General features: G+C 38.2%; 1 protein-coding gene across 2 annotated transcripts in view; it reads right to left on the bottom strand.

Annotated features, from left to right (window-relative positions):
- The window catches only part of macrod2 (mono-ADP ribosylhydrolase 2), a 570,945-nt gene that overhangs the window by 5,734 nt on the left and 537,334 nt on the right, over window positions 1–27,877 (bottom strand). For both annotated transcript variants that reach the window (XM_058379542.1, XM_058379550.1), the window contains 9 exons: window positions 24,401–24,451; window positions 22,536–22,559; window positions 21,747–21,788; window positions 19,408–19,470; window positions 15,985–16,083; window positions 15,470–15,544; window positions 10,282–10,350; window positions 1,596–1,646; window positions 725–799 (listed from right to left, as the gene is read on the bottom strand). In XM_058379542.1, the coding sequence (XP_058235525.1) occupies window positions 725–799; window positions 1,596–1,646; window positions 10,282–10,350; window positions 15,470–15,544; window positions 15,985–16,083; window positions 19,408–19,470; window positions 21,747–21,788; window positions 22,536–22,559; window positions 24,401–24,451 (549 nt within the window). The remainder of the gene's footprint in view (window positions 1–724; window positions 800–1,595; window positions 1,647–10,281; window positions 10,351–15,469; window positions 15,545–15,984; window positions 16,084–19,407; window positions 19,471–21,746; window positions 21,789–22,535; window positions 22,560–24,400; window positions 24,452–27,877) is intronic.

Here is a 27,877-nt window from a genome sequence, read left to right as displayed (position 1 = left end):
TGAGTTAGGATTTAATACTGAAACTGCACAAAGCACTATTCAGACCTCAGACATAACTACAGTGTTATTCAGGGAGTTACAGGAGAATTGACACAGGGTGGAGTTTGAGTAAAAAAGATGTTTGCTTTGTTACATGCAACTCTGACCATGAAAGCCCTATTTTTCTGCATTATCCGTTTGTGTGAGTATTAAACGTGCAGCACCACTAACTTACAAGAATGCCATTTTTGACCAATATCAAACAGATACTGTAATTAATTAACAAATAATACTTTACGTCTAACATCATCAGAAAAAACCCCTCCATGGATGCCATCAGCAGAGACATCTAAATTGGACACTTTGCTTATCAAAACTCATCTCACAGGAAAATTTCATGACCTTAATTTACAATCTCCTGGTATCATTAAGATTAATTAAATGTTGTGAGACAAAATGAAATGCAGAGTAATAAGATGGGCTGGATCGACTGCTATTCAGTAAGCTGCTGAACAGGTATTAATATTAATTATGATACTTTGCCTTTTCTATCCCTAATTCTTTGGAGGTAAGTGCTTGTGTTTAATGGAAGCAGTAAAAAAAAGTGCTGTAATTTGAGGCAAAATTTAAGGCGTTTCAATTATCTGAATGGAGGACACTGACACCGACACTGAACCTAAGCAGCCGTATAACCAGACTCTGAACACAGCCCCCCAGTGTTGCATTCAGAAACAGTATGTTGTACCTTTGGACTGACTGCTGTCTGTTTGAGTTACTTGGTTTGTCCCTGCAAGGCTTTTATCCTGTTGTTTCACTTCACCTAGAGAGAGAGAGGCAAGAAGAAAAAAGAAAGTTAGGACTGCACTATTTGCCCTGAAGTTGACAGAAAATAACTAGGTGGCCACTTAGGTTGTCTATCAAGATTTTGCTCTTAAAATAATAGACTGAAAATGCCAGTGGCTGTGCCTGAAGCAACAAAAACACAGAGGTCTGTCCTCTATTTTACCAAGTATTTAACATATACATTCACATTAAAGAAAAACATAGCCCAAAGTTTCTTTAACGTCCTTCCTGTATGGTTATATGAGGGCAGTGTTGCAGGATATTCTCACAAGAATACACAAAATGGATGCACATTTAACAGCAATAATAATAAACCCTGCTCTCTGTTTGGTCTCCTTATAAAGGATTAATAGAACATTAACTGTGTTCAGAAGGGCAGAATGTGTACAGGTAGAGTGTATCTTCTCTGTGGAAAAGCCGATGTCTGTTCAGAGTCAGCACTGTGACGCTAGTTCTCTGCTGAATTTAGGTAGCTGGTTTGCTTTCAAATTAAATTTTGTATTCAAATCCAAGTCGTTTTACTTATATTATTATTCCAGTTTAAAATCATTTTTGTACGTCTAGTTTAATATAGGGGAAACACACTTCACTTGCTCCCCCTGCTCCCACACCCAAAAAAATAAAATGCAGCAATGTAACGGCAAACCAGCTTCAAGGTAAAAACAAACACATGAAAGTGATAAATGTTTTTGTAACAAACAGAAGTAATGTTCAATCAGACTGCCTCAGGAACCTAAGAACTGGTAGCACACACAAACACAATTTTTTCTTACCTTCAGACTTGCTAATATCTGTAGTTGTGTTTTTCTCCTCGTTTTCAGCACCTATAACACAGAAATAACAGATTTTGGGTCGTATTCAGAGTTGGGTTAAGTAAATGTGTAAAAGGATTTAAGTGGTTGACTAAACTTGGAGGTGGGAAGTTGGAACTTGGAATTATGTCATTTTTGACTGCTGTGGGTTTCAAAGGTGTGGGTGATTGGGACCTTGCACATTGCTTCTTCATAGCATTCTGTGTCATTTTATTCTAACTAACAATGATGCAGTTCTTTTGGGGTCACGAAAATCCCAAAATATTTGTTAAAAGCAAATATGATGTTGGACAGGATGGGCTCAGGCCTGCTAGCTCATTTATATCAGCTGCTCCTGTACATCAACGATTTCTTTGTTGTATTTATTCAGTGTGAAATAATTCCACATTCAGATTTGTGGCTAGATGCAGAACTTTAAGGTCTGATTAAGCAGGAAGTGTCAGAAAGCTGTTATATTCTGTTTTATTCTATATCTTTACTAGCGTCTTCTTCAAGCCAGACGACTTCTGTTCATTAAACAGACAATATTAACTTGTCTCTCGATACGTTTTGGATTGCATTGTATGTCCCGACTTCCTGGTAAGACTTTCTCTTTTTCTGTCATTCTTACACTGTCATTTTCATCTCCTAATAAGCAGTGCTGATAAAAATACAATGAACCAAGTCTGGGAAAAACCTGACGAGCCTGGAATCTCAATCGATGCACTAGCCCCACGTGCTCTCGCTGCACCAGTACGCCATTCGATAGAAGCAAATTGGCTGTCTCTCTAATTTGGCTTCTGCTCAGATGAAAACATGAGGCCTATCATTTGGCGAGACGGCATGTGGCGTGCACAAAGAAACATGAGCATGAAATTAGCATTAGGACCTTCAAGGCTTTCAGCAATAACTCTGACTAATGAAGTAAAACTGATTTTATGTAAACAAGAAAAGGAAAGTTTGTGGCCAAACAAGTGAGCTTTCAAAGTGGAGCCTGGAAGTCTTGAGGGTTTGGAATGATTTTTAATTGTTTACGCTTTGTCAGAGCAGCTTCTCAGAAGCATCTGAAAAGAACTTCGGAAAGCCCTAAGGGTTCATATTTCAGATCAGCAGGAGGAACTGAGCTGCCTATCAAACAACAAGCAGTCAGTAAACAATGAGGAGCTATAATGCGAATACATGCATTTTACTGATGAAGCCATTTTTGTAGTGTACAGAACCATGTTGTCCAGACATAGATTTGAAAGCAAAGTTTAGAAATTTAGTCAAGGCTCAAGCCTCTGCTTCATTATTTAATTGTGAATACACAAACTAAATGTAGTTTGTAGTTCAGTTAAGACCCTAAACACTGATTCTGTAAGAAAGAGCTTTGTGCACTGATGAAAAAGAGAAAAGCAACTGCAATCAACCTACTTTGTCATTAGCCATTTTTTTTCTTAAACAGTCATCCATCAGTTTAAAAACAATTACACAATGCAGTGTTTTTTCACAGTTGCTTGGTCAATAAAATGGTTTAATTAATGAGAAGATGATTGTGTGGTGGCCTGGAAGTACACCATGTTAAAGTCACATGGACGTTTCTCTAGTTCTGGGTTCAGAGTTGTGACAAGACCAATTGCTTGTATAAAAACAATAGGGCAATAACAAAAAAAAGGACACAGTATAAATAAAGGATTTATCCAGGAATACACTTCTTCAATTTCTTCCTCTGGAGCAATCTGTGTATCCTTTCTTAGGAATGTTTACATGTAGAACCTTTTAGAAGCTAAGAACTCTTATCCAAATAACCCTTGATGAACCCTTGATCGAGTGTGGCTGTATCTGAAATGCTGCGGAAATTGGAATAAATAAAACAAAGTGGGATCATATACCCAAAAAGAATAAGAATAAATCTTAATTTAGCATGGAACTTGCCGTAATTTACTCAAACCGAACAAAGCCTCTTAGCTGGTTTCAGCCAACAGGGCACGACTACTTATCTTCAATCAGTTGGGCTTTCCCTTTACTTAATCTGCTCGCTTGTAATAAAAAGCATTTTGCAATAATGAGAATTTGAAAGCTCGTTAAAACCTCCTTTATGTGGTCGGTACTTTTGCAGTAATTTCAGTCCCTTGTCTCACCACAGTGGGTGGGTAGCAGGGGTACATAAGTCATATTCATACTCAGACAAGCAGAAAATTAGATCTGCTGTCTTCCATTTGTTCTGAAGATCGCGGGAACTACAGGATGTGGTGTTAGTCAGCACAAATTGACTGCATCACACAAATAATGAGCTGATGTGTCACCAGAGAGTCAACATGCTCTTATGGACTAGATCACGGGGTCAAGCTCAACGGCGCTGTTACAAGTGACTGGATATGATTTAAGAGGGTGCTTTATGAGAAGATTTAGGAGCTATACAAAACTTTTTATCATTTGTCTCCTTCTTGATGAGTCATTCCTTTACTTGTGGGTCAGAGGTGCACAAGTCATAGATTTATTATTGTAGCTCACCAAGAAAAAGGACCACTGTGCTGCCCAGCCTCGTGTTAGTTGCCAAGCGTCTAGACAAGGCAATATACACTGCATTTATATGTATAATATGCATTTTAGCCATATGACTTGGTGTTTTGTCCTTCCATCGTGCATATAAGGTATGATTCATGTCTGCTTAGCATTTTGCCATGTTTTACTGTAGTTATCAGACACACATTTAAACAAAGTCAATAATGAGTAGGTTCTTTCAGATCCTCAGGCAATTACAAACAATAAAATTTAAATCCCTGACATGGAGGCTGTGGGGAATTTGGCACCCAAAGCTGCTAATTTGTCCACCCCAGATTAACAGTTTGTTCTGGCCTTGAGATGTAAATACGTTTTAGCTCATTTACTTTTATTCTATCACGAGGAGAATTTCTGATTTTAGATCAACCCTACATAATTAAACAGGCTACATTGTTACAGCAGAATGAAACAAGATCACACATCTCCAACGTGAAAAATGGCTCACATAGCTGACGGTGTCATTTATGCATGAAACTTCACATAATTATAAGAATCAATTGTAGACCTGAGAAAGCTAATTAAACACCAAGACTCATCAAAATGTATTGCTATCAAAGACTAATCAATCAATCATTTTTGCAATCAATATAAACTTCAAGCACTTTGATGCTCACACACGAGAGCTACAGCTGGTTATTGTGCAAGTCCATAAAATATTGATGTGAACTCGTTAAGTCACAGTAGACAAAAAGAGCAGAACATCACAATGTGGTTCGGTTTCTCTCTGACTGTCTTAAAGATGCATTTTGGGCTTTACACGTAAAATGTGTACAGTACACACTTTGAGTCAGCACAAATAGACGAATGTGATTAACCTTACAGTCATTTCTGGAACTGAGACTGTGTGGGCAAATTAGCACCACCCAAGAGCAGGTATTAAATCTGTACAGAAATCTGTTTTCATTTGATGCACTCAGTGCTTTTAAACATCTTTACACTGGAAATGTAATTATGTGCATATGGTTTAGTGGTTTAGAGTGAGTGTAAGTCTTCTGGGAGCGAAAACCTTTTTATATTTACATATATATGTTTTTAAGAATTCTCTAAGGTGTTATACAAGACCCATTTTCTGTGCACATGTATCCCGTTGCACACACAATAGTGCATTATTAGGTCTGATTTTTCTCCATTAATATTATCATGTAATGGAGCATCTTTCCGTTTAGATCATATTTAATGGTTCAATTCTGCTAACAAATAAACAGACTGAGAATAAAGCACACCTGAAGCTACTCATCAAATACAGCTGCAACCACTCTCACCTCATCTAACCATGCTTAAAAGAGAGCACACCACCCACAAACACACTCACACACTCCGGCATGGACCACCAAAATCAGAAGCAGCCACCGTCACACTAACATCAGAGTCATCACGATTTCCCTTCCACCGTCATCACTTTTGAAGAGACTCGAACCACAATGAATCAAGGACTTTGTTTTTGGCACAAAAGCACAAATATAGCTTCATGCTATAGCGCTTTATCACTTATGTTAGTTTGCATATTTGTAAACGTACACTTAAACCAACTTGTATGAAAAGTTTGGACTGTTTATACTAAGGGGAGGAGTTAGAAGTCCAGCCTTGTCAAATTTGTATTGAATCCAGCACATTTGCTTTTGTTCCCAAGATCAAGATACAGCTTTTTAAAGAGATTGTGTTGACTATACGGTGAATGATGTAAAATGAGCTTCAATGAAATCTGGGTATAAAAAAAATAGGTTGGGTCTAAAATAACTGTGTGGAGGAATCAATGAAGGCTGGTTGTGATATTAAATAGGAGCACTAAAACCACTCCACAATCATATAAATAACTGTGCTACAACTATGAAATCATTTAGGCATTAGTCATTTAGACAGACTCTCTTCATAGGGATAAAAATATAAAGTAAGAACACATGCATTTAAAGAGACGGCATCGTTTGTCATCGCTTCTTTTTTTGGTACTTTCATGTCCGTAATCATGCAGAGTCTCTTCACGGTTGTAAGCATACTGTTAGCTATTTGGTTGAAAACACACAGCTTATGGTTCTAGCATTTTTCCTTTAGTGTGATTTTGTGTTTTGATTGGACAGTGTGTGTTTAGTCTGTTTACTTCTAGTTTCTACAAACGCATTCTAAAAAAACAGCCATCAAGAAAGTAATCTAGAATATATGGTCAACAGTTTGTGTCCGTATGTTGGTCTTCCCAAAAGTTTGGAGGCAAACAATCAAAGAATTACAAAAGGGAAGTACTGGAATTTCGCTTCACTGGGCCCAGACCTGTTCCAGCATGACAGTGCCACTTTGCACAAAGCAAGCTCCATGAAGACATGATTTACTAAGAACAGGTGTGATGGTCAGATGTCCAAAAAACTTTGACCTTATTGTTCATGTTGATTAAACTTGCTGTTATATTTCACGTGTCCTGTTCTCAGTCTTTGCTGCTGTTGTGTTATGAAGCAGTGCACATGAAATCTGGGTATTATCACTTGACACAAGCATTGAATTAAACTATATGAATATTGACGAGATGAGTCTACATTCAGAGCTGGAAAGAAAGCAGTTCCAGCCTTCATATCTTGTTTTATTTGTTAGCTGTTCTTCTGTCCACAAAAGTCAAAAATAGCCCATGATGATGTGGAAGCCAAAAAATGTACTCTTGTTTTTATGCCTCTTAGCCCAAAAAGTTCGTTTATACCTGCTGGCCCTGATTCCAACTCATTGGTCACACAGCCTGGGTTCATCTAAGTGTAGGAATCTATAGGTGTATGTAGTTATTCTTCAAACTCTTGGAACTGTCGGAACTGTGTGCTCCCCTTTCATGAACTGCACATTTCATGCTCTTTGACTTTTAGCTCATCTAGCCACAACAAAGAAAAGAAAACAGAAACACACCATGGACAGAAGATGCACATAATCAAACCAGTGACATGTGACTGGCACCTCAGAGGATCCCTTTCAGACCTGACTCTCAGGGTTAATCGAAAAGTCCTCCTTTAAAACGAGCACAAGACGCAATGCTTTGAGGCAGTCACAAAAAACCCATCATCCGTGTATTGAACAAAGCTGTTCAATATCTCATGAGGCAATGAAGAGGTGGTTATAACATTTCACTTGGGGCACAGTATCTAGGAAAGATCAGCATGGTTTTTGTGACAAGGAGAAATATAGTTTTAATGAGAGACTCCTTTGAGAGGGCGTGATGAAGGAAAAGCAGAAATACTGTATTGATGTTTTGCTCATCAGAGCCTAGTGGTCCATGAGACTTATAATCGAAGGTAACCTTCGTGTTAACACCGACTGGCACATCCGTGTTGTGCTATGGGTGCTGTCCTTCTAAAACACAATGACAACCTTTCTGTATAGACTCTATTATGAAAAATGGAAGTGAATACAGTACACACCAGGTCAGTAAATCCAAGTCCACTTTTCAGAAATCTTGACAAATTATATTAGCAAAATAAGAATGAAACTTGCAGCAATTTTTTGCAATTGGAGAATGAAATATTTTTCCACTTTGTGTAATTTAGACATAATTAATATCGCATTTTTTTCACCTGTTATACAACAACTCTGTTAGATGCTTCAGACAGTTTTTGAGGTAAATCGTGTACTACTCTGCTCTTTCTAATACACTGATTTCTAAAGTAATGGCACATTCACGTGGAGCTGTATTGGTGGTTACACCACAGTAATCTAAGGGTAACAATAAACAGATTAATAAAATGTTTTATTGTCTAACAAAGAAAAGGGGGGGGGTGCAGTTCAAAAATCACTAAGGTTAATTCGTAACATGATGAGCATTTATTTTGTTTTATTACTTTAAAAATGTTGGTGAGGGAACAACTGTTTATAGCTGCTATGAAGTAAGTCATAACCAAAAAAGAACATGTTTTGTAGATTGTCCACAACATCAAACCTAACTGTATTAACATGTACTTGTTAATTAATAATAATTAAAAAAAAGTGATCGTTGCTGCTTTCAGATAAATTAAATGCTTTATTCCTTACTTTGGAAACTTGAGGTATTATTTGCTAGAATTCTATGGATTCCCACCTGTTTGTCAATAAAGAGGGTACTCTGTGTGAATAAGACATTCCGATATCAAAGTCAAATGAGGATTTCCTAAAAACCTGTTTTTGAATAATGTATTCTTGAATACCAAGTGAGTAAAAACCTGCCTTGGTTTCAGTTAAACAATGGAAGAAAAACAGTTCTAGTGCTAGTGGATGCTTGTGTATGCCTACTGTATGCACTGATGCCACGGAGTGTTTCACCTTTTATAAAAACGTACATTCCCAGAGCTCTCTGCATTTATGTGAAACACTTCCAGACGACCTTTAAGAAGCGGAAAGGCCTGCAGAGTTAATGAAGTGCTAAATGTGAAGAACAAACCCTTATTTTCATGTGTAAATATTCGAGGGTTGTAGGAACTTGAGTGCTTATGGCACCAATGAATGAATGATTAGAGAGGAGCATTGTGGGAAGTACTTGAATGTCCAGGAGGGTTTTTACCCACACCCCCGACTGCATCCACTCTCTTTCTCATTGCAGTGAGATGATAAAGCTCTGGACAATCGAAGCCAATTAAAACCTACTGAGCTGAGAAGCAATTGGGGTCGGAGGCGGGTCATAAATACTGCAGATGCTCGGTCCTTCAGTGAAAAAAAGTGACCCTCTTGTTTGTTGTCGGCCTTTTGTCACCAAAGAAGAGAGGCAGAAGAGGGAAAGAGAAAGGGGGCAAAAAGCAGCAACAGACTGCTGGGACATTTACCCAACATTACAAGATGTGCATGTTAGAGTTGGCTTTGTAAGCAGAGCTTTTTCAAAGAGCTTTTGGCTCCACTGAAAGATCTTTCTCTCCAACAAGGGTGGAGAGGACATTGTTAGGAAAACACGAGGCCCTTAAAGCTGGGTGAAAAGAGAACATGGGGCCAGCTGCTTTAGGGGTTTCACTCAGTGCATTAAGATGAGGGAGGGATTGTGGGACAGTTTGTCTAGAGAGCAGTAGTTAAACAGTGAGAAACTCAGCTGCATAAATTTCCAAAAGCTTATTATAATTAAGAGGCTATTTGTTTAACTTGTGAGTATACGTCATAAGACATGGGTATACTACACACACCATAATATGTATTTATATTAATGGTCAGTCCACTGAAAATGGCTAGTTTCAATTAAATGGTCTTTGATGTGCTAGATATATTTCTGAAATGATGATTAAGCTACTTCATGTTCCATCACCCCCCCCCCAATTCCATGTTGTGAATTTGCAGTTAAAAGCATAAGAGCAAGAAAATGAAAGACGCAGCTTCAAAGAGAAAGGAAAAAGTCATAAAGAGAAACATGCAAGCAAAATAAAGTTGCAAAAAGAGGTTGAGCTTTGGTGTGACCCACATATCTGCTAAACTGAGCTGTCACAGGTAGCTGGGCCCTCTATCAACACTTCCTGAATTATTTAGCATAGTGAAAAGCCACTAGCTATGTAAGCCCATAGGCTGTCTGGGAGATTGAGGGCTTATTCAGGTAAAAACACAACAGAAATGCAAATTTGTTAAGAAAATCTCTGTACCTGGTGGAACACTGGTACTTAGGAGTTCAGGAAGCAAGGAGAAATGTAAGGGGAGGAAATTCAAGCGCTAAAAGCAAGCATACTGTCAGAAAAGTGATACACTTCGGGGTCATGTTAGTAATGTAAATGCAAACGTCTTTTGTATAATTACCCCAGTATACTTTTAGCTCAGCTGTATTTAATAAGTAGACTTAATTCACCACCAGGCAACGCTTGTGTTTTAACAGGCGAGCGTTATCTGTTATAATGACAGTTTAAATGCACAGTGCAGGTGTGTGTGGTTGAATCTTGTCCAATTTTCAGTCCACACTACCCTCACACTCTAACACAGCTGTACAAGAGCAGGAACACAGCCATTTTTATAATCTGTTACTTAGTATGAATCACACATCAGTGAAGCCTAGATTACTTAAATAAAACTAAAAATAAAATAAGCATATAGTTAGCATTGTTGATAACTCCAGAATAAGTTTAGTATGGGATGCCACAGTTGAGAAGAATTTCATATAATACCAGAGACAGACCTGCATTTGTATGGAAAGATGGAAAAAAGAGGTGACGCTGAGGCTTACCCTCTACCTCCATGGTCTCCTCTAATCCTTGGCTGTCTGCATCCTTGCTGTTCACGCTTGTTACTTGGTCTTTGGAAAGAAAATGACAAGAGAAAAGAAGACACATTGGTGGAAAGAACAGGGCTGAAAAACTGCTCAAAGCGCATCCATATGTCATAAACAGTATGTGGCAATTGCTACATTAATTAAAAATTCTAATGATTTCACTGTCATGAATATCCTGAAGTATGGAGTGTGCTCTTTTAATTAAGATGGCTTTTATTTTTATTTTTTTTAAATAAAAGATCTCTCCAGTCTGAACATGCAGCAGGCACCATTAGGTTGTGGGTGTATAATACAGTGTATGGGGCTGAGAAACAAAACCAAGACAAAGGATTATGTTAATCAAGCCTGACAAAACCCAGCTCTTTGCATAATCAGACACAAATCACATGCCTTACAAATCACTCTTTTCCTTTGTTTGCGTGCACTGACATGTATTCTCCTAATGTATTCCTCCCATCTTTCCACTGAATCTCAACCTAAAAGGCAGCAGGACGGACGCGGGCGCTGATCAAAAGCGGATCTTCAAAGCTCCACTCAGGGACACAGGTAAGAGGCTTCTCTTCCCGATGTTAGCTTTGATGCTAACCGGGCCACTGGGACACGGAAGGGCACAAATGACCAGAGATTTGGGGTTTATCGTCTCCTGTCCATCAGCAGCAGATGGACAGGCACTTTCATAACGTTCCTTAGGTAGGATGCGCTTTCACATTTAGCCTTTTAAGCTAGTCATTATAATTGTTTTCTCCATCAATCCATAAAAAGATCATATAAACTTTTTAAAATAGAGGGACTGTTTTCTTTAGTTCTTTCAAACATTAGAAATTCATCTTCCATGTTTCTTTATAGGGATTATAGTTTGAGAAGGTTAGCCCAGAAACCCTCGCCACAGATTCCCTGAATGTTCCCAAGACAACTGAGAGATATGACAGCGAGAGAGACAGAAAGAAAGAGAGAGAGAGAGAGAGAGAGAGAGAGAGAGATCTCCAGTAGGTTCTGTGTCTGCTTCAGGGCCTCTGTCCAGTGGGACAAAAAGCCTAGGTAGAACTCCACCAGCTATCAGAGATTCTGAGAGACTTTCAACAAAGATGCCAGGTAAAGGTAAATAGACAGCTAAAGATTCTCTCTAGAGGGCCACTTAAATGTATACAGACACATAGTGGTGGTCAATTGTACCGCTGATTTCCATCAGCTCCCTAAGCTCATGAAGTGAATGCAGCATTCGGCAAACAGTTCATTACAAGAAATCTATGAACCTTTCACTAATGAATGAGGTAAATACTTCAATAGTGCATAAAGGACCATTGAAGTATTGAAGGATGAGAATATGGCAGTTAAAAAAGATTGGAAATGGATCCCTCTTAATTTGAATGCTGATGCTGAGATAAAGGAACTTTGAATATTCTTGACAAATACCTCAGAGTGCCTATATTTCCTGTTTGTATCTTCAAGGACAAAGTTTGCCTCTCATATGCTCGACTCCCACTTTATGCCCAACTAAATGATCTAGCTTCTACATTACAGAAGGCTCCATTTAGAAGGATGCATACAGAAAAATTTCTTTTAATTAATTGTTTTTCTGCTGCTTTATATATATATATATATATATATATATATATATATATATATATATATAAATATATATATATATATGTATAAACACAAGACATCATCCAAAGCCAAAGACACAATAGAAAAGAGTATACATACATTTCAAGGTCTCTAATTTCAACTCTTCAACTCTGTAGTTTAGTACAGTTATGAATTTCTTGGAATCGAGCTAAAACATAATACTATATAATCAAGAGAATAAAAGTATATATGCATTATTATTATGCATATTACTAATATTATCTGTTATTAAATGGGTTTTGCCACAAGAAACTTCAAGTCAAAAATGTGTACAAGTTAAAGAGAGTAATACTGATCTTTAGCTGTAAAAAAAAACATTATTAGTATAAGCATTAAAAAAGCAGGAAAGACAGCAGAAAGCTTTATTTACCATCATTAGGTGCTAACAGAACTTGCTTTCCTTATGAACATTTCCTTCTCATATCCAACTCACTACAGCACAGTGGTCACAAAACTACATCCTTACAGACCCCCACACACTTGTATCATTTCCAGAGACAATTACAGGGCTATATAAAACATTGTAATAGTTATAGCTTACATCCTTTTCACTGCTCTTCACCGCCCTATGATGCAGGGATGAATTTGTAGAACATCGCACAGAAGATGAAAACATCTGACCTTTAGTTAACGCCTTTAGTTATCTTTCTGCATGCCTGCACTGATCATCATATTGAAGATAATTGATTTAAAAGAGCTGTGGTGGATTTTATGCCAGTTATGTGAAAGCCAATTTAATGACCCCCCCCTCCCCATGCAGAAACCTGTAAGTAATACTGCAGTAATAATAACTGCCAATCTCAAAGATGGCTACTATAAAATCTACATTAGAGAAATCAAAAATGAATATTACAGAAATAACAGGAATAAATACTTCAGATTCAGAGGTCAGCTCAATGGCTTTTAATCCAGTGATATTACTTGCCACTGTTTGCATAAAAATGAGGTCAGCACCTCGAAATATGCAGTAAAATGGAAATGAGTGCTAGAAAGAAGTGCAAAGTTTGCTGATGTCAAACACACACAGGTCAGACTCTTCATGTCAATACTAGACCAGGATTGAAAGGATCTGTGATTTCCTATGACTTGCCAATCTATATTAAAGTATATTTATATTAAAAAAACACGCATGGTTCAGTGATGATTCGGATTTAACTGGCATGACTAACAAAATATCTCAAATATTTATACCACCAAGTGATTAGGTGCGTTTTCCAAATCAGCGTCTGTATTTGTGGAAAAGAAAATCCAACATGTGCAATACTTTGCAACAAAAGTACTGTGTCATACTCGTACATAACCCTGAGCTTTAGAGAGAGAATGCAGTGCAGCCAGGAACGGTTACTTCTGCATGAAGCTACATCTCATCTCTGAATAGGATTAAAAACAATTCAGTTAAAGACTGCTGCTTGAGAAGTCTCATTACATTGTTACATAAATCATTCCCTTTACATTTCCTATCAGGTTTAATGTAAAAAATAAGAATCTGCTTTTTTCTCTCCATTCCAATTAGGTCCCAGTTTGTAACCTACACTCTTCTGGGAAAGCTTTCCAAAAGATTTTGGAGATTGGTTTTATGTACAGGAGTACTGTGATGTGAAGTTTGGGTCCATGAAATGTTACAGCATACAAAAGCATTGTGGATAACTGTGTCCAAGACAAGTTTTGCGGGGAAACCACATATGGGTGTAATGGCTAGGTGTGCACAAACTTTTGGCCAAATAGTGTATAACACCACGACAACAGTGGGTCTTCATACTTTGGCTCTTTAAAACAAGCCAATTAATGTTTTATATAGACTTCTTGTTCTGCACAGTGAATGTACCTTCCTGTGGGAGAGAGAGAGAGAGAGAGAGAGAAAAGTGCAAACACAGAGAGTGCAGCCAGTGACAACAGAGAAGAAACTGACAGAAAGAGGGTGAGAGAGACAGAAAAAAAGAAGAAAAATGAATAAATGGAGTAAGTCCAAGCAGCATCTCTGTTTCTAAGGCATATGGACAGCTTGGTTTGAGTGTGTGTACACGAGTGAGTGAGTGAGTGAGTGAAAGTGTGTGTGTGTGTGTGTGTGTGTGTGTGCGCATGTATCACCAGTGGCTGGCCTGCTTCCGTTCCTCTGTTCAAGGTTTCCTCCCACGCACACTTAGCTAGACTTTAACACCCTATACCTCTTCACCAACTCGCTCTTTCTCTTTCTCACACACACACACACACACACACACCAGTCCTGTCCATCACAGCTTAGACCTGGTAAAAGATTCCTACATTAAAATAACCCATGATTAAGATTCATCTAAGCTCCACATCTGCACAGGACCAATGTCCTATGCAAATGCTGCTGATCATTGATGAGTGATAGAAAGCTAAATATAATACAGCTCCAGTGCATCTAATCCATCCCCCTAACCCTATTCCTAAAAAAACCCAGAGTGAGTGTGTGAGAGAGAGGGTGTGTTCTCTAAACAGTAATATATGATCAGGGCCTGGATGCACTTTATTCACCTCGGTGCGAAGGCCGAGCTCATTTAAAGCCACTGAGGCTGTGGGGCCATTACTTTAAATCTTCACCTGTCTGAGATAGACGGGACTCAGTTTTCAATTCTGCAGCTCTTTCTTTTCTCGCCCATTGCAAAGCCGGATTTATTTACATGTGACTTCGGGATAAAAGGGCTTCACTTTAATTTGTGTGCTGCAAAGTCATTGTGCGGAGTCTGCAGCCTCGGTGAGAAGCCCCATTGTTAGCTGGTTATTATTGGTCGGTGGACTGTTTCTCAACAGTGCATTTACGATGAATAAAAATTCCACTAAAACCGCTGCACTACAGCCAAGCTGCTTATATTATACCTGACAAAAATTAGGGCCAATAAGTGTAGATATAAGTTCCCACACCTCCAGAAAAGATTGAATAACTCTTCAATGGAGAACCGTCTCTTTCCCAAGAATAACAAGAATCTCTTTTGCATTTGTCCCTTAATGGTTATGCCATTTATGTGCAAAATAGAGGGCGGTGTCAATGAATTTATTAATGGAGTAATGAGTTCATTTTGTAGCCTGAAGAAGTTTGCCAGAGCAGATTAATATAACCTGTGAGCAGGTATTCTCATTGTGGAAGTGGTGACTGATCAGATGGTCATTAGTTTAACTTCACCACTGCCAAGACAGCACTGTCGACTCCTCAACCATCAAACTGCTTTATTGTATCCTGGGTCAATTGGGGAACGTTTTTAGGAGTGTATTTCTTGGGGAATGTGTCAGAACAATAAAAAACAATTAATATTTAAATATTATTGCTCCTCCTGTTCAGAATGTATCATTCTTTGTAGATCACCGTTATCAACACCGAGGCTTTTCTTATGACTTTCAATCACATCATCCTTGCTCATTTGTACACTTTTTCTTCGCACTTTGACATCAGTGACCAATAATCATTGGTTCAAATCCCACAGATTACATCCCAAAGTTCAGATCCCAAAGAATACATTTCTGTTAGAAATCTTTAAACAAAATGGAACCGTACCTTCCTCATCTTCTTGTTTCGTATCAGCAGGAGCATTGTCAGTCTTCTCTCCAGCACCCTTCTCCTTCTCAACCCCTTGAGTAGGAAAGTAGGATTAACAAACTGAAGGATTTGATAAATCCGCCTCACCCCTATTCTAATTCAGTCCTCAAACTGTTTTGATCCATAATTCAAACAGCCCTATTTTATTAGTCCTTTTAAACCCAGCCAATCTAAACTGCACGGCCAGCAGGCAGCCAGATTACAGTTATCATTTTTAATAATGGTGCCCAGAGACAAATTTGAATGCAGCTTATGAATAGAAGAGGGATATCTGTGACTCGGTTTGAATTATCTATCAGAAACAAGGGGAGGAGTGAGGCCATGCCTTCATACACACAGCCATATAGCAGTGTAACACAAAGAAGATATGCTCTGAAGAGGTCGACTGTTTAGGTGTCAGATTTGTCTATTTGGATCTGCTGTATGTATTTTGATAGATAGATTGTCTGTGTGTGTGTAAATGGAGAACTTACCAGCACTGCCAGAGCCTTGCTCTGAATCGCCCTTCTTTTCCTCTTGCTTTTCTTTCTCTTGCTTGGGTTTGCTCTCACCTGCTGACTTCTCATCCTCCACTTTAACACACAGACACACACACACACACACACACAGATAAGGAACTTCAAAGCATGAATTATTGGCTTCCGACAACGTAATGCAGCAAAATTTAAAAAGCAGTACTCAGAATACAGTACTTATTCAGTAAAAGCGTTATTCCTCAAAAACAGAATTTGTATAAAATATTAATAATAACTAAATAATAATAATGTTTTTCCTTGCCGCCGTTGCTTCTTCCATGCTCAGTAGTCATTTGAATTTCTGGAAAGCTGCTTTGTGTGGATCATCTGCTTTTGTGGCAAGTTTTGCATTTAAAATAAATAACTATTTGTCAGTATGTGAAGCCGTCTGCTCATCAAACTAAAAAACAACCACACTCATTTTTTCCCCCTCACACTCTTATCCATGCTTCTTGCTCTACACAGTTGTTTCAGAGCCAACTGGAAGTTTTATTGATCAGAGAATGAGTATTAAATGGCAAAATAGTTTCATGCTTGGAATATTTTTTTCCCCTTCGTGTGAGGTGACTGGGTGAGCGCTCTTGCAAGACTGATCAGCATGACTTACAGCTCTGATTTGTCACAATCTGCTACCTCCAGCTAGATAGCTACGTGCTGTGAGTCGAGTGTGTGTATATGCACCATAGCTGGATGAGGATTTAAGTTCTTGTCATTCAGGGGAAGCTCAGCGTGTCCCGTGATGCTTTGGTGACCGGGTATTGACACGGCCAGCCAGCCTGGGGTTTCCTTTGCTCTGAGAAATCTGTTTTCTGCTCTGTCTGGGTGTGGACAATGTCAAATACTGGCAATAATCCTTCAGTATAGTAACACAGCCAATATTAGTTTTCTTTCTTACTCTCAGGTCTAAATGACATGGACGAGATTGGCACAATATAGTAGTTAAATAAAATGGATTCCATCTACAAGAAACTGAATCAAGCCTTCGAAGAACACATTCATTCTGTTCCACTCTAATGGGTCACTGTGACCCTTATAGAATAGAGTAGATAATATGGGATGATGCACACTTATGTCAAGCTGTGCATCTAGCATGACTCAACAACGGAAATGAAAACCGGCTAGGGGAGTTCTTTTTATAATTCGGGAACAATTTCTTTTCTTAGACCTCTGAACTGACGCAATCTCACGTGGGGAGGGAAAAAAAGAGAACCCACACAGAGTTGGTACAGGAAAGACAAGGAATCTTGCTAACTAGCAAACTAACTGGCTAACAAGACTGCTAGTTACTTGTTATTTATTTCTTCTTATACAATTCTTGTTGTTTAGCGTGCATGACGAGTTTGTCCAAGTTATTGGCAAATTTCTGCCAACATGTCTATAAGCATTCCGTAAACAAAGAAAGAAGGTTGCCATATTACTGTTACAGGCTAAAGTCAGAGCGCCTGCTAGAGGCCAAGATTCTTCTTGAACACTATTATATATTGTATATTATCCAGTAGCATGTCTTAACTATAGACAAACTAGATTGTGGCATCTTTACATGTGCTTTAATCTTTTGTGTTTACAAAATAATGCAGTCATTACATTGATACAGTATCATTGTTGGGTTTATGATCAATTAATTCTGTATTCTAGCTACTATCTTTATTTTTTACTGCTTAGGGAATTAAATATTATTAACCAAGAGCAACTGATCCAGAAAATCGGTAAGTGCTTTGCAACAAACTATTTCTTTGTACTTAATACATGTTAACAAATAAGTCAAAATACATCATGTATGTCTGAATACTTATTCTTCCTTCACTGTATTTTAAAATCAATGACGTGTTTCAGGGTGGAGTTTTCCTTCATAACCAAGACTTCATAACCAAGAGTAACAGAAGAGAGACATACTGAACATTTACTTATTCTAAACAACTTAAAATGTTAAATCATTATTATTTACTGGCAATTTGGATAAATTATAGACTAATAGTGATCTGTATCCACTAAAAGCTCAGCTGCTGCTTCTTACTGCTTCAGGGTTTCAGTCAAAAGCCTGAGATTCACAGTTCATGTTATTCAGAGTGGCACTAAATGCTCTCATAATTGTTCGTCCCTTGTTGACATCTTATGAATTACAAATGACATCCTGAATACAGATGAAAAAGCTGACCTACTACTAAAGCCCACATGTTACACAAGTTAATTTAGGAGAAAGATGAAGCAGCTGGTTCAGTCTAATGCCTTTAATTGCATTGGGTTTAAGCATGCTGTTTCTGGCAGAGCACACACACACGCGCACACACACTATAAATGGGATGCAGGATTCATCTGTGGGGTTCCAGCTAACATCTGTGTGTACTCCTGAGTGGATTATGTGGCAGTGGTGAAGGCCATCCATTTTGCACCGCATGCACACAGGCAAAGGTGAGAAAACATGCAAATGGAAAACATGAAACACACACACACACACAAACACACACACCGAGTGGTGCTGTTAATGTTAATGGAGATCACAACGGCACTGTCCAACGCACTCGATCAGTCAGAACACACACACATCTATCATAAAAGAAGAAAACAAAAGCATCTATCACATGGTGTAATTACCTGCTGTATTATGTTGTCATGGTGGGATGATTTTAAATTGGATAGAACTTCATACAAGCTAACTCGTGCTCATTTGTGCAGAGGTTGGGGCGGTTGGGGAAGAAGTGTGTTTAGGGCTCATAGCTTTTCCTGTGACAAATATTGTATGCTTCACAATACATCCGTCTGGACTGGCCATTAATGGTGTTTAGTTTATACAAGACTGGATTCTGAGCCTCTTTTCAAACAGTGATTTTAGGCTTGAAATTCTCGACAAACCAGAACTGTGCTATTGTAGGATAACAACAAAGTTAAGTTGATTTTATGAATGCATATAAAACACAGCTGTATGTACGTATGTATCCTGGCACAGAGTCAGCCATATGACCACAGAAAGTTTACAAGCTGCTACCTTTGGACCCTAAATACTACAGAAACCTTAGCAAAGGAGACACTACTGCTGGTATCACGTTATGAAACTCTGAGCATTCTTTTACCCTCATCATTTCATCATACACACAGTTCAGTTGTCCAACCTGCTAAATGCTCCACTGTTTATCAGAACCAAACCGAACAACTGTCGGTTTTTTGCTTAATATTTTCTTTTTCTTTTCTTTTTTATCTGGGTGTGTTATTCTTTCTCATCTTATAATGACATGATACATCATGTTTTGTTCTAAGAAAAAAGAACAACTTTTTGTTTTTTGTGATGTATCTAGACCAAGTTATCATATTGTGAAAATTGCCCACCATAAAACCATTAATAAGCACCTCAAAGTGTTGCGGAAATATTTCAGAGGCAGATCTTACCAGGGTCACTTCTTTCTGTAGTCATTTCCTTTGCAGGATTTTCAGCAACTGAAGTACAGGGTTCTGAGAAAAACACAGCAAAAAAACAAACAAAACAAAACATTTCAGATCTTTAGAATTTAAGGACATCTTCATTGGGCCGGCTTTGTGCACAGGGGCATTGTCATGCTGGAACAGGTTCTTAGTTCCAGTGAAGGAAAAATGATAATACTACAGCATACAATGACATTTGTTACCATTGTGTGCTTCAGACCTGGCAGAAAGAGTTTGGGGAAGGCCCACACAATGCATACTTTACAAAGTTCCATGAAAGCTTGAAAGTAAAATAAATAAATAAATAAACCAGGGAGATGAAAGGTACAGTCTTCTGCCCTCCATAAGCACATAAATGCACATAAAACATAACAAGTTTTCATAAAATCTCTAGCAGGTCTTAAAAAAAACGTATTCCATGCTTCTGAATAGGTTCTAAAGGCCATATGTAGGTACGCTTCTTTATATATGAATTAGGAGAACTATTCATCTATCAGCTGAACACACACACACACACACACACACACACCCCTGCACATCATTAAACATGGCATGCAGGTGTTCTATGCTAAATTGAGACCGTGGCTCTGTTTTAAGCTTCGCTGCTTCACCTGGTCTCTCCTTACTTTTCTTTTTATTCCCCTCTTTTTTCCCACTCTTTGCAGTATAATTGCAAAGAGTTCCTGATTTTGGGCTTGAGCCAAGATGAACATTAGTTTTGCTTCTGCTAGCCAGAAAGCGAATCCAAGAAATGGACACTGGAGGATGGTGATGGTGACACAGCTGTCAATGCTGGGAAAGTAAAACTAAATCAAAACAGGGGAAAAAATACAGGCTGCTGCTTCAAGGTATGTAAATGTGGAACTGTAGCACAGTGAAGATGGGATCAGCACTTGAGACTCTTGCCTTGGAGTTTGACAGTAATGGCTGCTTCTTATAAGTCAAATGCCCTGAGGGATGAGGAGCAACTTCTGTGTGTGTGTGTGTGTGTGTGTGTGTGTATGTGAGTGAGAGAGAGAGACAGAGAGACAGAGAGAGAAAGAAAGTATGAATGACACTAAAGAGTCAGAACAATGTTAAAGTGTGCAGGTGAAACATTTGTAAATGAGTGGTGTGTGTGTGTGTGTGTGCATTCATTAAACAGATACACACACTCACATTAGCTGCAAGATGTTCACTCACATTAGTGTCCTAGACACCGCGTTTCTAACAGCGAATTCCTCGTCTTTTCGATACAGGCATGGAATGAATTCATCAACTCATTATCTAGACCACTATGGAGCTTGAAAGCTGACAAAAGTATTTTAATATGAATTCAATTCATCAATTTTATTTGAATTTATTATTTAATACATTTATAATTTGAATTTATTCCTTTGTTTTGAAATTTCTTGGGTTAAGAGTTGAGATTTTTAAAAATCAGAGCCCTAAAATTTTAAAAGAAAAATCCCTGAAATTACAAAATATATGAATATATGAGTAGAGTCAAAATACTTTCTACTATCTTTGAAGCTCCATAGACCAGTGGGTGTGTAGAAGCTCCAATGGGTTGCCAGGGTTGGGCTCAACAGTTCAATAAATATCCATGGCTGAATACTTCATAATATCTCTTAAACAGAATCAGTAAAAGTGTAACATCTTTAGAATACATATTTTGAACACACATTTGGAAGAAATCTGTGTGTATGATGTGTTAGATAAGATTTTTTCTGATGCTCCTGTTATTGTATTGATTAGTTTAGTGGGTTGGTAAACATAGTGAGTTTGTTCATTGTATCCAGAAAGCAACAAAAATGGTTTGACGAAACCAGACAATCCGTCCACATTCAAACACTTTAGGTATTAAGAATTATATAAAAAGATTTAAAGTGATTAATAATATCTGTAGGAATAATCTGTGACTTGTCCTGCAGTGTGTTCATCACTATGATAGCAATACATTTGGGGCATTTTTTTTTGTCTAATTTATTTTTAATAACCACCACCGTGTTGTTGGTCATATTTATCACTGATAAAGTACTCAGTAGATAACTATTTAATGTTTAGAGGTAAATGGGACTCTTAGGGGGAACAGAGGGGTAGTTCACATCTCCCGAATCCCATTGTAGGAAATGGGACAGAAATGTTAATGTGCGTTCATTTCTGACCAAAAAAAGAAAGTAGAAACCAAATTATCAAAGCTGGAGTTACACCATTATATTACACGCTTGTGTCTGCATGAAAATAGAGCTCTAGTCTGGGGATCAGCCGTTGACAATAAGAAAATTCATGTACTTTAGAAACACCTGGAGTGGAAATTATAATACCTGCTTGCTGGCTTGGTGTGTCAAGATGGTCCATGTCCAGGTCTATAATCAGAAAAGAAAGTCACAAGAAGCACGATTTCATTAGCCAGATCTCACGAAGGCACATTTCTTATTCCTTTGTCATTAGAACAGTGTCTGTAATCCCACCATGGAGCTTCTTGGATCAATATCTAATCAGGCTTCCTAGATGGAATTAAAACCCAAAATTCTAAGGAGAAAATCGTTGCTACTGCTGAAACATACTGTATAATAATTATGAGGCCAGTGTGTAGTGAGGTGAGGTTTGCTGTTCACTTTGAAACTGGAGTCTCAGTGCATCTTCTGCATGGACATGGAAATGTTCTACTCTTTTAATAATCTGCTGTTGTTTTCGCTCGCTTAGATTATTGTTATACACTGTTTATTGATAGATAGATAGATAGATAGATAGATAGATAGATAGATAGATAGATAGATAGATAGATAGATAGATAGATAGATAGATAGATAGATAGATAGATAGATAGATAGATAGATAGATAGATAGATAGATAGATAGATAGATAGATAGATACTTTATTCATCCCAAAGGGAAATTCACATTGTTCATAATTCATAATTGTTTTACCAAAAAAGAATATAGACAAAATTACAAACCTTATTTGTTTTCAAGGCAAGTCAGTACAGGTAGAAACAACAATTTTGGTGATATTGATTTCTTCCATTCTTTCATCTACAACATCAAGTAAATCTAACCTGCTCCAAAAGATTGTGATTGTGAGACATGAGAATAAACCAGCATCGACTTACCTCCCTGGCTCAGCATATCAACATCTGTAACATGAAAAAAAAAAAAAAGCACTGTCAAGTTGTTAACTAGTCTAGATTTCGCTCTTGATTAGATTCATTATCATCGGTAATAAAGATTGGTGTAACTCTGCTGATGAGAAGGGGGTTTGTTTATGCTTTGGATAGCAGGACCGAAAATCAAGAGAATTTGAGGTGACTGTACGCTGCCACAGATAAAGTGGGACATCAAACAGTGTACTAATGAACACACCAAAAATAGACCCCTTGTTATTTTTAGTTATACTGCACCACACTGACAACGAAATATTTCTGTTTCATGTTATAAATCCTCATGATTACAGTGTGTTCGAAAATTATTCAGACCCCTTGCAGTTTTGTTGCGTTATAGATTTCATTTGAAATGGAGCACATTGACTTTTTTGGCCATTAATCTAGGCACAATAGTCAATAACGACTGAAAAGGTTTTTAAAAATTGATGAAAATTGAATAACTGACAAAACTGTAATCTCTTATTGGGATAAGTATTCAGACCCTTGGCTAAAGGCACTTTAAACTGAGCTCAGGTGCATCCTGTGTGATTTGATTGTCTTGAGATGTTTCTAGAACATGACTGGAGTCCACCTGTCATAAATTCAATAGATTGGACATGATTCAGACAGGCACACACCTGTGTGTATAAGTTCCCGCAATTCACAGTGCAAGACAGACCCCAAATCCACACTATGAAATCCAAGGAACTCTCTGAAGACCTCCACAATCAAACGGTGTCGAGATACAGATCTGAGCATTGGTATAAGCATTTCTAAAGCACTGGATGTTCCCGGGAGCATAGGGGGCTCCATTACTGTCAACTGAAAAAGTTTAGAGCACTGACTGTCTGACCAAACTCTGTACCCAGGCTAGAAGGGCCATGTTCATGGAGGTTACCTAGCACCCATTGGCTATTCTAATAGCGCTTTAGAAGTCCTCTGCAGCGATGGAAGAACAAGTCACAAATACTCCATCAATCAGGCCTTTATGGTAGTGTGACAGAAACCATTCCTGAGTTAAAGGTATGTATGGCAAGCATTTAGGAGTCTGAGATCATGAGGAAAGTTTGTCTGGACAGATTAAACAAAAACAGAACTTTTTAGGCTGAACTCCAAGCTCTACATCTGGGGAAAACTAGGCACTTCTCATCAACTGGTTAATGGCAAAGCAGCATCATGCTATGGGGTACTTCTCAGCAGCAATGGTCAGAAGTGACTGGAGCAAATAAATGAAGTTAAATACAGAGGGGTCCTTGAAGAAAACCTGCTCCAGAGTGCAAACACACACAGATTGGGGAAAAGGTTCACCTTTTAGCACATGAGCCATTCCAAGGTATATAGCCAAGACAAAGTCTCTGAATGTCCTTGAGTAAGCCCAGCTAAATCTGAGACCAGAGCCCCATATAACATATGTGGAGAGAGATGACAGTTCACAGATGCTCCCAATCCAATCTGAACGAGCTTGAGAGGATCTGCCAGGAAGAATAGGAGAAACCGCACAAAAGCCGCTCTGCAAAAGTTGTAGACTACCCAAGAAGTCTCGCTGCTGTAACGGCTGTCATAAGTGCTCCACAAAGTACTGAATAAAGGATCTGTAGGCTTATCAAAATGACAGATTTTAGATTTCATTAATAGATTTGCAAAAATCTCTCGTCATTATGGGTTACTGTCTATAAACCTAGGTCTAAGAAAGACATTTTAATCCTTTTCTGACACAAAGTTATGCAGAAAAATGTGTAAAAAATGAAGGGGTCTGAATATGTTCTGAACCCACTGTGTATGCAGTTACATATTTTACATTCCACCTGCACTTGGAAGAAGCATCGTCGGCTTACCTTGCTCTACCTGGCTGTCCATGGTAACATCAGCATCGGTTTTCTTAGTATCTGGGAAATGAATGAAGGTGAGTGTGAGGGATTAACAGCTCAATAACAGCTGGTACAATAATCACTAAAGACACTGAGCAAGTACACACACAACTTCATTTCACTGCTTGTTTTTCAATCACTCAAGTGCTCTACGTTGCTGGAGCTTGTCTACTAGATCAATGTCTCTGCACATAAAAATTCAGTCTGAAATTATATGGATGATAAAATACAAAATGTCAGATTTAAGGATTTGCCGATTAGACATATATTTCTATATAAATCCAGGCAGGGATTATAGCAAGATATAGTGATAAAAATCATAATTAAAAAAATGGTGTGCTTAGTAATTGGTTTATTCTTTGCAGTTGATGTAATCATTCCTGCTGATGCTCTGTGATGTAGCCATCAGAGCTTTTTTGTTTGCTTTCTGTAGAAGGATTTACATTTTTTCCCATTTCATTTGCTCTTCAGTAAGTGTATGGCAACTCATCTGAAGTCCAGGTTATGTCAAGACCATTCCATTATTTGGCAGTGAAAACCTCTTACAGTTATGACATTAAGTCAATATGACCTGCCGGCCACTGTAATGCATTTGGCTGGTATTTGAGCAGTTCTGTACACTTCAGTATTCAGTCTGCTGCAGCCGTCAGAAGGCACATCGTCGATAAAGACTAGAGGAGCAGGTCTCTGGCAGCCACAATCCCAGGCAATGACACTACCTCATGATAACATGGTACACTTTAAATCCTTCGGCAGGTGGGTCAATGACCAGATATCATTAAATCCACCCGTGTGGTGAAATTTATTGGTTACACAACCATGCAGCAATAAAATAACAAAAAACCTTAACCACCTGTCTAACATTTTGAGAGTGCTCAGGAACAAATGGTTAAATGAGCGTGTACACCGGTCCTATACTGCATCTATTAACACATTCATTAAAAAGAGTTTTTACTAACAAAGTCGTCAACAAAACCATTTTGCTTGACTGCGACATGCCAGGGAGCCCAGTGACAAACATTTTTTATTAGGAACAGCTTTACATCTCTCAATTCATACAATTATTACAATCAGCCAATCATGTGGCAGAAGCACAATGCATAAAATCAGGTAGAAACAGATCAAGAGCTTTGGGTAATGCTCTCATAAAACATCATAATGGATGAAATCTCAGTGACTTTGACCATGGTGTGGTAGCTGAAATCAGATAAACTGGTTTTATTAACTGCAGCTCTCCTGCGATTTTCACACACAGTCTCCAGAATTTACACAGCATTGCAAAACAACAACAACAAAAAAACCCAAATCCTCCAATAAGCTGCTGTTCTGCAGGAGAAAGCACCTTGTTCATGGGAGAGATAAAAGAAGAATAATCTGGTCTGAACTAATAACAGTTTGAGCAAATAATCACTTTTTTACTCTTGGTGAGCAAAAAACATCTTGGACACAATGAACACCTTGAGGCAGACAGGCTAGAACAGCAGAAGATCACATCACTCCTTTCAGCCAAACACATGAATCGACAAAAGGTTACAATGGACACAAGATCACTGAAACTCGACAGCTGTAGAATGGAAAAAGACAAGGTGACATTATTCCAATCTTCAACTGTCCACTTTCGGTAAGTGCTTTATTTTCAGTAACTGTTTTATCCTGCTCAGGGTCATGGCGTCATCAGAGAAGAGGCTTCATATAGGATGGGACGCCTGTCCATCACCATGCACAAGCACACACACATCCGTACACTCATTCACTCCTAGATCCAGTTTAGTGCCAATCCACCTACTGGAAATGTTTCTGGAAGGTGAGAAGAAACCGGAGAACCCAGAGGAAACCATGTAGGGAACATGCAGAGATTGCTACCTCACTTTTCTTGTTAATCCTCGTCTCATCACTCCGTAAAAAATGAATCCTAGGAATTCTACATACAATTAAATGGATTTTTTAACTAGTTGTAACATTTTCCTCAGGGCTCACCAGTGTTTTTGGACAGATCTTTAATGTATTGTAATTTATTATAATTTATTCAGATTGTTCAGCCTCATGATGATCCTCCTCACTGGCAGCGACAGTTCTTTGGTCCTCATGTTGAGGTTGAACAGCAACAGTCTTTTAATGCAAATGCCAGATGTAGAGTTAAGTTATGCAGCAGAGCTAATAGGCCACAGACATGATAGATGAGAATTTATAGCTATTCCAGTTACACAGTTTATTCCGTACACTTTATATATCATTCTGTCCTTATCATGACATCACGTGACTGAAAATCAACTCTCTAAACCTTCTGAGTAGTTGCTTTAGATGTCCTGCTTCAAAAAATAGTTATTTATTTAAAGAAATGAAAAATAAATATAAAAAAGATAACGTATCTACTCGAGTTTGGAGGAGAGAAGAAAAGAGAGCTTAGGATCAGTGTGTGTTTATTCATATAGACATCTAGGACACGCCCTCTACTCCTGTTCATTAATATCATTCATATTCTCTCTCTCGCGCTCTCTCTCTCTCTCTCTCTGACATTTAGGACAAATTGAGGCAATAAAAGCCATGACACCAATAAGTCTGTGTGCTTTGGCAGCACAATTGCGTAATTGCATAATTGCATATTTTTTAACAAGCCAGAGCAAGACTTTTTGTTTTATGATGATTAAAAATGGCAGACCTTATTAAACCGTAAACACATTGGTTTTTCATCAGCCTTGGCCTCTTTACCCAAATTGGAGGTTGACACTCGTGCGACTTTTACCTCGTCAATCAAGCCGCAATTGATATTTATTCAGTTTTCAGGCTAGGGGAAGGAGTACAGCTGTAATATCATGGGAGGTCCACCTACTGCCCTATTAATACACTTAAAAACTGTGGGAGAGCTCAAATTGCCAAACAAGATTAGTCTACACACACACACACACACACACACACACACACAGACAGGGCGTGTTATAACAATATAATGGTTCCTGCTCCTTGTAGAATCGTCTAACAGTCTCGTAAGGATACATGCAATATTTAAAGATTTCTTCCCCCCAGACATCTCACTTATTCTTTATTTCTGAGCAGCTTAAATCTTCTGTTTTAGAATAAACTCCAAACTACACACCACTATTACAGGTTCAGGTGTGTTATTGTTTAAAAAATAATAATAATAATAATAATAATAAAAAAGAAAAAGCCCACCAGCAGATGGTAGCAGTGTAACAGGGTTCTCACTCATTCTCATCTACCCAGTGACGTGCACAGTTATGTAAATTGTCCATGCTTTCCAAGCACGACCTTTTAACGCCGAAAAAAGAGAACATTTTAATGCCATGTTTTGAAAACCATAATGTGCCTATGCATTTTTTTTTCCATCTAGGGGATTTAATAGGGGAGCTAATAGTGAGAAAATCAGAGTCGGTCTTCACATCGCAGCTGCAGGCGGTCACACTTATCTGACCACAGCAGCACAGA

Source organism: Hemibagrus wyckioides, linkage group LG03 (assembly GCF_019097595.1).
Source record: "Hemibagrus wyckioides isolate EC202008001 linkage group LG03, SWU_Hwy_1.0, whole genome shotgun sequence".
Classification (NCBI taxonomy): Eukaryota; Metazoa; Chordata; class Actinopteri; order Siluriformes; family Bagridae; genus Hemibagrus; species Hemibagrus wyckioides.
This window is presented reverse-complemented; position numbering and strand designations above follow the sequence as displayed.